The following is a 10991-nucleotide window of genomic DNA, read 5'->3' as shown; positions in this document are numbered from 1 at the left end:
TCTGTCTTTCTCTTTTAGTGATTACTGAATTTTCTTCTCCTTTATATAAATCAAAGATGTCCATTATCTGGTAAACATTTCTATTAATTTCAAAGGTGACATAGATGTGAGTTTGTGATGTTCATGCTGCTCTCAATAATGCCAATAATATTCAATTCAAATTTTGGCACAAGGCCTGCAATTTTGGGGGAGGGATAAGTCAATTACATCGACCCCAGTGTTTAACTGGTATTTATTTTATCAACCCCAAACACATTGTGTCCTTGGGCAAGGCACTTTATTTCACGTTGCTCCAGTTCACTCAGCTGGCAAAAATGAGCTGTACCAGTAATTCAAATGGGCCAGCCTTGTCACACACTGTGTAACACTGAGTCTCCCTGAGAACTACGTTAGGGGTACACGTGTCTGTGGAGTGCTCAGCCACTTGCACGTTAATTTCACGAGCAAGCTGTTCTATTGATCTTATCAGCTGGGACCCTCGTCGTCGTAACCGACAGAGTGCTCCTTTTAATTGTTTAGTAGAAGACACTTGCTCTAAGTGCCAGGCAGTGAGATTGTATCCAAGACCACATGGTTGTGAAACAAGCTTCTTAACCACAACAGCCACCCTACGCCCTGGAACTAGAAAGTTCTGAGTTGCCGGCAGGGGCTCCAAAAGAATTTTATGCATTACAGAATAGCTGTGTTGTTAAGAATTACACTTCTCAACCATAGGATTTGGGGTTCAATTCCACTGCATGTTACTGTGTGCAAGAGTCATAAACTGGAACCTTGGGCTGACTAATGCCTTGAGAATGAATACATATGGCACTAACACACATAAACATATATGTACTAACAAACATGCATACACACACAGAAACAGATGTACATGTACACACAGAGATACACATTCATAAACACACACATACATAGACATAGATATACATACGAGGGGGTATTGAAAATTTCCTGGTTTTAAGGGTATCACAAAAGGCCTGGTTGGAGGCCCAAACTTCCTTTACAAGACTTAGAAAAACTGAAGGACTGCTGCAATAAGTGTGTAAATCTGAGAGGGAAATATGTTGAATAAAATCATAATTAACTGATCCTCCTGTATTTTTCTTTTACCCAAAGTCAGGAATTTTTCAGCACCCCCTCATACACACTGACAAACGCACATACAAAACACAGACATGCGTACATTCACACAGAAAGATCTGTTGAAGCAATTGAAGGAGCTGTTCTGGGTGGATATTGTTGAGAAATTGGCCTTGAGACATCTTTGAGTTAAAAAAAAAGAAAATGAGAAATACAGGGGAAGGATGTGGGGAGTGACCTGGTAGAGGTAGGGGAGAAAGGGTGTGTTTTGAGAGACAGAGAGAGTATAATGATAGATGAATATATAGAGAGAGAAAAGGAAGGGATATAGGTGGAGAGTAAGTGTGTTTGATTCAGACTAGAGAGAGGGGGAGAATGTAGAACATAGAAAGAATGAGAAAGATAGAGAGGGTGGCTGTATAGAGGAATAAAGAGTCTTACAGAGAGAGACAGACGGGGAGAAAGAGAGAGAGAGAAAGGCAGTGTCTATGTACATGTACAAAATAAAAGAGATGACTTAGAGAGACAGATAAACAGAAAGAGAGAAGATAAAAAAATAAAAGAAAAAAATGACTTGCGACTATAAATGTAAAGTAAACAAAAGATAAAGAATAAAATAAAAAAATATATCAAAAAGAAGAAAAATTAAAGAAACATTTGTTTCAATTATATAATAATAATAATAATAATAATAACAATAATAATAATAAATTAAATTTCCTTTTTGCTCCTCTTTCTTACATTACAGGATATTGGTGTGGTGTTTGTTGGTTTATATGTTTGTTAAGTAAGAGAACTTAAGTGTAACCAAACCTTTGTTGTCACAAGATAGACTATATTTAGACTATATCAGTGTGTGTCTTATGCTACACACACACACACACACATTACGTATACACACCATGACAGCATGAAAGGCAGACATTAAACGATGATGATGATACACACATTCACACAGATATATGTAATATATATATATATATATATATATATATGTTACATGGGCAACAGGGAAGGGTGTTTCAAACAACAATAGCAAGACGATTGCTGATGACTACTGCAATAACTACTATCAAATGTTAAAGAAAAAATTAATAAGTCAGCAACATTTTGTTTCAAATCTTAAAATAATTTACTTGAGACATTGTAACCAACAAAGAAAGCTAGAGCGAAGTAAAATGTTTCTCATGTGAACTAGCTTACATAATAATAATAATAATAATAATAATAATTCTTTCTGCTATAGGCACAATGCATGAAGTTTTGTGGGGAGTGGGAGCTAGTTGATTATATGCAACTCAGTGCTCGACTAGTTTATTGACCTAGACAAAGTAGACCTCAGCAGAATTTGAACCCAGAATGCCTAAACATGGAAAATACATCTAAATATTTTGTCCAGCTTGCTGACAATAATTATAATAATAATAATAATCCTTTCTAATGAAGGCACAAGGCCTTGAAATTTTGGTGGTGGGGACTAGTCAATTACATCAACCCCAGTGTATCACTGGTACTTAGTTTATTGACCCCAAGATGGTAAAAGGCAAAGTCACCCTCAACAAAATTTGAACTCAGAACATAAAGATGGATGAAATACTGCTAAGCATTTTGCTCAGCTTCCTAACAATTCTGCCAACTCACCACCAATAATATTAATAATAAGAAGAATTGTTTTTACTAAGGCTATACAATACTGTACCAACGATGTAATATCTAGTGGTGACCTTTCACATAAAGGTCAACAAACGGTTATGCCACTCTCACATGACAGTTATTCCTATTTAAAGACCTTAACACCACCTGTTCTCAGGTACAGACACACCTGTTAAACCCGATTATCACTGATGTGTGTCATAGAACTTGACATTAAGTTGTGGTGTCAATGTAATTAGCTCGTTAGCATCAGTGATCTGATTTAATCTTTAGACTTTTAATTAATTTCAGATTTTGTTAATTATGTGGTTGTGTGGTTTAGAAACTTCCTTCTCAACTATGTGGTCTTGGGTTCAGTTCCACTGTGTGGCATCTGGGGCAAATGTTTATTAATATAGCCCCAGGCTAACTAAAGCCATGCGAGTGGATTTGGTAAATGAAAACTGAAAGAAACTTGCCATATATATATATATATATATAGGTGCAGGAGTGGCTGTGTGGTAAAAAGCTAGCTTACCAACCACATGGTTCTGCGTTCAGTCCCACTGCATGACACCTTGGGCAAGCATCTTCTACTATAGCCTCGGGCTGACCAAAGCCATGTGAGTGGATTTGGTAGATGGAAACTGAAAGAAGCCTGTCATATATATATGTGTGTGTGTGTCCTTGTTTGTCCACCCCCACCATCACTTGACAACCGATGTCGGTGTATTTACATCCCTGTAACTTAGCAGTTCGGCAAAAGAGACCGATAGAATAAGTACTAGGCTTACAAAGAATAAGTCCTGGGGTCGATTTGCTCGACTAAAGTCGGTGCTCCAGCATGGCCGCTGTCACATGACTGAAAGAAGTAAAAGAGTAACCCTTACCTGTTCAATATAACCTAGATTTTAGAATTATGGTTATATTAAACCTTAACGGAATACGATTAGTATCTTAGTATAAATAAAGCCACCGAAGAGTTAAGACATCTTCTGCCTCCACATCATCACCCCCACCTCTTCTTTTCCTCTATTTGTTGTAATTACTTTCCTGACTCAATCTTAGTAATTAGCAAAGTAATTAATTTCACCAGTGGTCTTTAATAATGATTTTATCATGATTACAATGCAATAGATTGTGAATGTGAGTATGTATATATGTATGTATTTATGTGTATATGTATTTGCAGATGTATGTGTATGTATGATTATATGTATCTATATATATAGATGATTATAGATATTCATGTGTGTGTGTGTGTGTGTGTGTTTGTGAGTGTATATATCTATGTATGTGTATGTATATGTATGGATATCTATATGTGTATGTATATATCTATGTGTATATGTGTGTATGTATTTGCACATGTATGTGTATGTATAATTACATGTGTCTATATATGTACGATTATAGATATTTATGTGTGTGTGTGTGCTTGTGCATGTATATATCTATGTATGTGTATGTATATGCATATCTATCTATCTATCTGGCACATAAAAGACACCATTTCGAGCGTGGCCGTTTTCGTGCGGGTGACACGTAAAAGCACCCACTACACTCTCTGAGTGGTTGGCGTTAGGAAGGGCATCCAGCTGTAGAAACTCTGCCAAATTGGATTGGAGCCTGGTGTTGCCATCCGGTTTCACCAGTCCTCAGTCAGATCGTCCAACCCATGCTAGCATGGAAAGCGGACGTTAAACTACGATGATGATGATGATACATATATGTGTGTGTGTGTGTGTGTGTATGTATTTGTATACGTACAAATACATTTATGTATGTATGTACATGTGTGTGTGTGTATGTACGTATGCATGTATGTTTAAATGGCTGACTAACCAGAGGATATTAGATAATCCTAACAAATGTATATCTGTCCAACGTTAATCTGATGAAAGGACGATACAGAATATAAAATCACCAAACTGACATAAGATTTATGAAACCGTTAGGGGTCAGCCACATGATTTACAGCATACAACCCCACAGATTAAGGATGGCATTATCTCTATCGAATATCTCTATTAAGGTAGCGAGCTGGCAGAATCGTTAGCATGCTGGGCAAAATGCTGAGCCGTATTTCATCTGCCGTTACGTTCTGAATTCAAATTCCACCGAGGTTGACTTCGCCTTTCATCCTTTCGGGGTCGATAAAATAAGTACCAGTTATATGCTGGGGTTGATGTAATCGACTTACTCCCTCCCGTGAAATTGCCGGCCTTGTGCCAAAAATTTGAAATCAATATATGACCACACTTAATTTTACAACCTCTATGTTTCTCTTTAAGATCTTTACAACATACCAATCCTTCTACCACTTTCTCCCATTCCCACTATCTCACTCACTTCTTTACTCTCTCTTTCTCTCTTTCTCTCGACTCTCTCTTTCCTCTACCTCTCCTTCTATTCTTCCCCCCTCGTTTCCTGCCCCTCTCTCTCTCTATCTCTCTTTCTCTCTCTCTCTCTCTCTCTCTCTCTTTCTCTCTCTCTCTCTCTCTCTCTCTCTCTCTCTCTCTCTCTCTCTCTCTCTCTCTCTCTCTCTCTCTCTCTCTCTCTCTCTCTCTCTCTCTCTCTCTCTCATTCATTAGATTTTCAGTCAGGAATATGTGCTTTTTTCATTATTGTTATTCATTTTTCTTTTTAATGAGTTCATAAAACTGTTGTTTATCATCGTCACCATCATCATCATCATCATCATTATCATCAACACCATCAAATGTTTAATTTTAAACCTATTTCCCCATTTTCAACATATGGTTTTAATCATTCGCTTTATGTATCTTACTTTTTCATCTTTTATTTGTTTCCTTTTTTGCTATCTGTTGTGTGTATATGTATGTGTGTGTGTATATATATGTATGTGTGTATATGTATGTGTGTGTGTATATATATGTATGTGTGTATATATGTATGTGTGTATATATATGTATGTGTAGATGTGTGTGTATATGTATGTATTTTTGTATGTATGTGTGTATGTACGTATGTATGTAATGTATGTTTGTTTGTGTATATGGCAGTATGCATGTATACAACGTGCGGTGGTGGAGGGGTGTGCATCTAAGAGCCAGCTGTCAACCATGTAAACTGTGTGGCTGAGTAGCATGTACCATGCTCTCACTAATTGTTATAGGTGCCTGTGTAATCACAGCTGACTTAGACACCCTCTCTCCTTTGAACCAGTGACATCTCCAGGATGTGACAGAGAGAGAGAGAGAGAGAGTTGTACCTGTACTCAGCTGCTACTCATTTTTAGCTGAGTAGACTGGAGTAACATGAAATATCTTGTTCAAGGATACAGTGTCTGCCTGGTCCAGAAATTGAACCCATGATGTTTTGATTGAGACCCAGACACCCTGTTCACTTACCCATGCACCTTCACACACTCACATACACTTACATATTTCCATAAATATATATGTATGCATATGTATGCATATGTGCATTTAGGTTTGTGCATGTGTGTGTATATATTATATATATTTATATATACTAGGTTGAGGGAAAAGTTTGTGCACTGTGTTAATATAATGATTTTTAATGCAAGAATTTATTCAAAAACAACAACAACTATTCTTCAAAATAAAGACCATCATTTCCCACGACCTTCTGCCAATGATCTGCAAATTTTTGGATTTGGTCAAAGTACCAATCCTTCAGTTTTGAATCAAAAAATTCTTGACAGGCTTCTTCAGCTTCGTCGAATGACTTGAATCGGTAACCTTTCATAAAGTGCTGCATTCATCAGAAGGGACTATAGTCAGATGGAGCAACGTCTGGACTATAGGCAGAACTTCTACACTGTCCAATTCTTCAATCTTGTTGCTGGTCTTTCTAGCAGTATGTGGCCTTGCATTGTCTTGTTGAAACAAAGCACATTTTCGACGATTACAGTGAGTCACCATTGAACATGACATGAACTGAATGGGGACACACCCCACAAAAATATATAAAAAGAGTATTATTTTAACACAACACACGAACGTTTTCCTCAACCTAATATTTGTGTGTGTGTGTGTGCTTTGTAGTATTTGATCGGGATCTTTACATTTTGAGTTCAAATTCTGCTGAGGTCAACTTTGCCTTTTGCCCTTTTGGGAGTTGATAAAACAAGTACCAGCCAAATATTGCGGCCGATGTTACTGGCTTCCCCCTCCCATCAAAAACAGAAGCCGAGGTTGACTTTGCCTTTCATCCTTTTGCAGTCAATAAAATAAGTAACAGTTGAACACTGGGTGGGGGAGGGTGGGGGTAATGTAATCGACTTACCATCTCCCCCTAACCTGCTAGCCTTGTGCCAAAATTTGAAACCATTATCATTATTATTATTATTATCATTATCATTATCATTATTATATGAAAACTCAGCTTATTTTGTTGGGTATGATGGAAAGTGTCAGCTGTCCACAGCCAGCAGAATAAGGTGACACTTGTTTACTGGTCATGCTTCAAGGACCCTGCGAAGAATTCTTGCAGTTCCAAGCAATGCTGATTTTTGTAGGTGTTCTACCCGCATACTTACACCAATCTTTATTATTATTATAATTATTATTATAATTATTATTATTATTATTGTTCAGTAGTTTTATTTTTATAACGTGCTTTCACTTCACTACCGAGCGCAGTTCTGTGTGCCTTGGGTATGTGCTGTGGTTTGTTGTGATGCTCTTATGGTTACTGTATTGAAAGTGTTTTGCGTAGGATGTGTGCAGTGCCCAGTAGTGCAATTTTCTCTGTTATTATTGTTATTATCATTATCATTATTATTATTATTATTATTATTATTATTATTATTATCATTATTATCATTATTATTATTATCATTATCATTATTATTATTATTATTATTGTCATCATTATTATTACCCCCATTTATAAACTTTATTATTACTATTGCTGTTGTTATTATCTTCATTTAAAAATTCTACCAATTTTTCTCTTTTGACCAGACCGACATTATAGATGTTTGCCCTGACCCATTAACATTGGCGCAACAACTGACCAACGTTGAATTGGTAAGTATTTCTTTTTTTTTTTTTTTTTTTTTTTTTGTAACATACACATAAACATTGACGTAAATAACGGCACTTTTCTTTGTGTCTGAAGATCATGCAAAAGAGTAGAACACCCTCAAGTGGCTATGTAAACCGATCCTTGATGCTGCAGTACTTCTCTTCCTGCCTGCACTTGTTAGTTTTAAAGTGAGAGTCAGTCTGTGCAATCCGATACCACACTTAGGACTTTAGAGATCTGATCACAGTGGCTCAGCAAGCTAAGACAGCTGTGGAACCCAGCAGGTTGCAGGCTTTGCATTCAAGTGGTCGTCTCTCAGTTGAATTGGCATACAGGGTTGGAGAGCTCCACCTAGCCTGGAGATGCTGGAAGAGTGTCAAAGAGGGCACCTGACCACTTGAAGGACTCCACTCCTTTATTTGCTGTCGAGGTTGTCTGTTTTTCTTTTTTCAAGGCAGTCACGAGGTAGTGAGGGTTTGTAGTGGAGTTTCTTCCATGACACAACACCACTACTGGATGCAGTCATATCCAGGACTTACCAATATGAATATTGCAGAAACATCACACCAACATGTTTTATTAAGTATTAAAATACTTATCTCATAAGGGCACATAACTCTATTTAGCTCAGTTTGCTGGGTTGACAATGGGTATGACATAATTTTTCTTCTTTTAGTAAGATTAATCCTTTTGATACCAAAACACATAATACAGGATCCTAGTTATATTAAACAAAACAAACTCTACAAGGTTTAAAGTGTTTGTCATTCATTTGTTTATTCAATTTATATCTGTTTTTCCATGCTAGCATGGGACGGATGGAGACTTATTGTAAGGTAGTATTTTACAGCCTGTTGTCATTCCTGTCACCAATTAACAGAAAATTTTGATGGAAGGTTTTAATTTAATTCTCTTTAAAAATAATAAGTTTGCTTCGTAGATCAAGAGGCAGTTTTGAATGGGTCGGTATCAAAAGGTTTAGCAGGAAGTTAAGGATTAGAGACAAAAATTAACCTTTTATTTTTTGTGTGAATTCATTTTACCAATTTTTAAATCTCTGTAATTTTCAGGATCGTTTTTCCCACATTGGAGCTGAAGAATTTGTTTGTGCGTGTGTTAAAGATAGTATCAATGGTGTAAGTATCGTCATTCTAGTTTATTCATCATTTCACAATAATTATCTTAGTTTATTGATCTGCAGATGTTGGGAGAATCTTGTATTTTGTCCTAGCTTCAACATAAAATTTTGCTCTATCCATACAATATACGTATGCATGTATGTTCACACAGACAATGTTCTATTGCAACATTTTTATTTTTGTTAACTCAACTATTTTACAAAGCTTTATATTTTGCTTATTTCACAGAACTGTACTGGCACCAGCTCCACTTCCCATTTGGAAATCTACATACAATGGTTCAATCGACTGAGCTATTTTGTGGCCACAGAAATTTGTTCCGTAAGTCTTTCATCTACCTTCTTCTGAATCTTGTTCATGTTTCACCAGAACTCGGCTTTGAAACTTAGATTTTAACCAGTACACAAATTAACCATATATATATATATATATATATATATATATATACACACACACACACATACACACACACACACAGAGAATGCACCCTGCGGAATGGTTAGTGTTAGGAATTCATCCAGCCAAAAGCACATGCAAGGCAGACAGCAAAGCATGGTGCAGTCTTCTGCTGAGCCAGCTCCTATCAAACTGTCCAACCGATGATGATGATATATATATATATATATATAGATAGATAGATAGATAGATATGTGTGTATGTATGTATGTATGTTTATATATATATATTTATGTGGAGAATGGAGCAATATAATTATAAACTACGGTTTAAGCAATAAATTACCTGCCTCTGGATGCCCTCTTCCCAAGACGGTACCCATACAGGTGATCCCCAGGAGTGCCTCCGGATTTAAACATCCCCTGGTTGCTTGGATGCTTCAGACTACCCCTGAAGGATTGAGGCAAGCCTATCACTTACCTATATATATACATATATATCATCATCATCATCATCATCATCATCATTCTTTAATGCCTGCCTTCCATACTGGCATGGGTGGGACATGTATATATTTAAATGACCAATCTAAGATATAAACTACAATGTTATTAACGTGATTGTTTATACAGCACACACCCTATCATAAGCTAATTACACATGTGCAGAGTGCTACTCTATAGGAATGGTACAGCGTTGGTCTCCTGGAATGGTACAGCGTTGGTCTCCAGGAATGGTACAGCATTGGTCTGCAGGAATGGTAGAATGTTCATCTAAATAAAAGCTGTGTAGTATTTAGTTACATCCCTGTATATTCTTAGCTCAAATTTCGTAATGGGGTGTTGAGGGAATCGGTAAGATAGATGTTTGAGAAACAATTTCTTTATAATTTTGATTGTAATTAAAATTGTCTAAATTCTTGAATTATTTTAATCTTTGATTAATATTTCAAGAGTTAATTAAAATGAAATTGATACTGTATTAACATAGATACCCCGTCTCTGCATATCTATCTATCCATCTATCTATCTATCTATCTATCTATCTATGTCTATCTATCTATCTATCTGTCTGTCTGTCTGTCTGTCTGTCTGTCTGTCTGTCTGTCTGTCTGTCTGTCTGTCTGTCTGTCTGACTGTCTGACTGTCCCATCTGTGTTCAGCCCTGTGTGGCTAATAAAGAAAATTAAAGATCTATCTATCTATCTCTATTTATCTATCTATCTATCCATCTATCTGTCTTCATTTCTTTCTCTATTTCTGTATCTATCTATCTGTCTATCTATTTATATCTGTCTATATCTCTATTACTCTATCTTTCTCTGTATTCCTTTCTTTTTCTGTGTGTCTCTGTCTCTCTCTGTCTGTCTCTGTCTCTCTCTCTCTCTCTCTCTCTCTCTCTCTCTCTCTCTCTATCTATCTATCTATCCCTTTCTTTATATATTTATATCTGTCTCTATCTCTATTGTCCTATCTTTCTCTCTTTTTCTCCCACCCTGTCTGTCTCTCTCTATCTCTCCCTCTCTCTCTCTCTCTCACCCTATCAATCATTCAGTCAGCTCCATGAACATGATCTTATCACTTCTGACGTGGATACTGATCCACAATTGACGTCAGCGAAGACAGAAACAGACTCGGTTTTGTGGCTGATTGCTGTCATAGATTAGGGTACAGTACAAACACACACACACACACACACACACACACACACACACACACACACACA

At 36.6% G+C, this 10991-nt stretch overlaps 1 protein-coding gene across 2 annotated transcripts in view; it reads left to right on the top strand.

Moving 5' to 3' along the window:
* LOC106874793 (ras-GEF domain-containing family member 1B) overlaps positions 1 to 10991 on the top strand; it is a 171474-nt gene that overhangs the window by 145552 nt on the left and 14931 nt on the right. For both annotated transcript variants that reach the window (XM_014922647.2, XM_014922648.2), the window contains 3 exons: positions 7668 to 7733; positions 8802 to 8867; positions 9099 to 9191. In XM_014922647.2, coding sequence (XP_014778133.1) covers positions 7668 to 7733; positions 8802 to 8867; positions 9099 to 9191 — 225 coding nt within the window. The remainder of the gene's footprint in view (positions 1 to 7667; positions 7734 to 8801; positions 8868 to 9098; positions 9192 to 10991) is intronic.

Source organism: Octopus bimaculoides, chromosome 17 (assembly GCF_001194135.2).
Source record: "Octopus bimaculoides isolate UCB-OBI-ISO-001 chromosome 17, ASM119413v2, whole genome shotgun sequence".
Lineage (NCBI taxonomy): Eukaryota > Metazoa > Mollusca > Cephalopoda > Octopoda > Octopodidae > Octopus > Octopus bimaculoides.
This window is presented reverse-complemented; position numbering and strand designations above follow the sequence as displayed.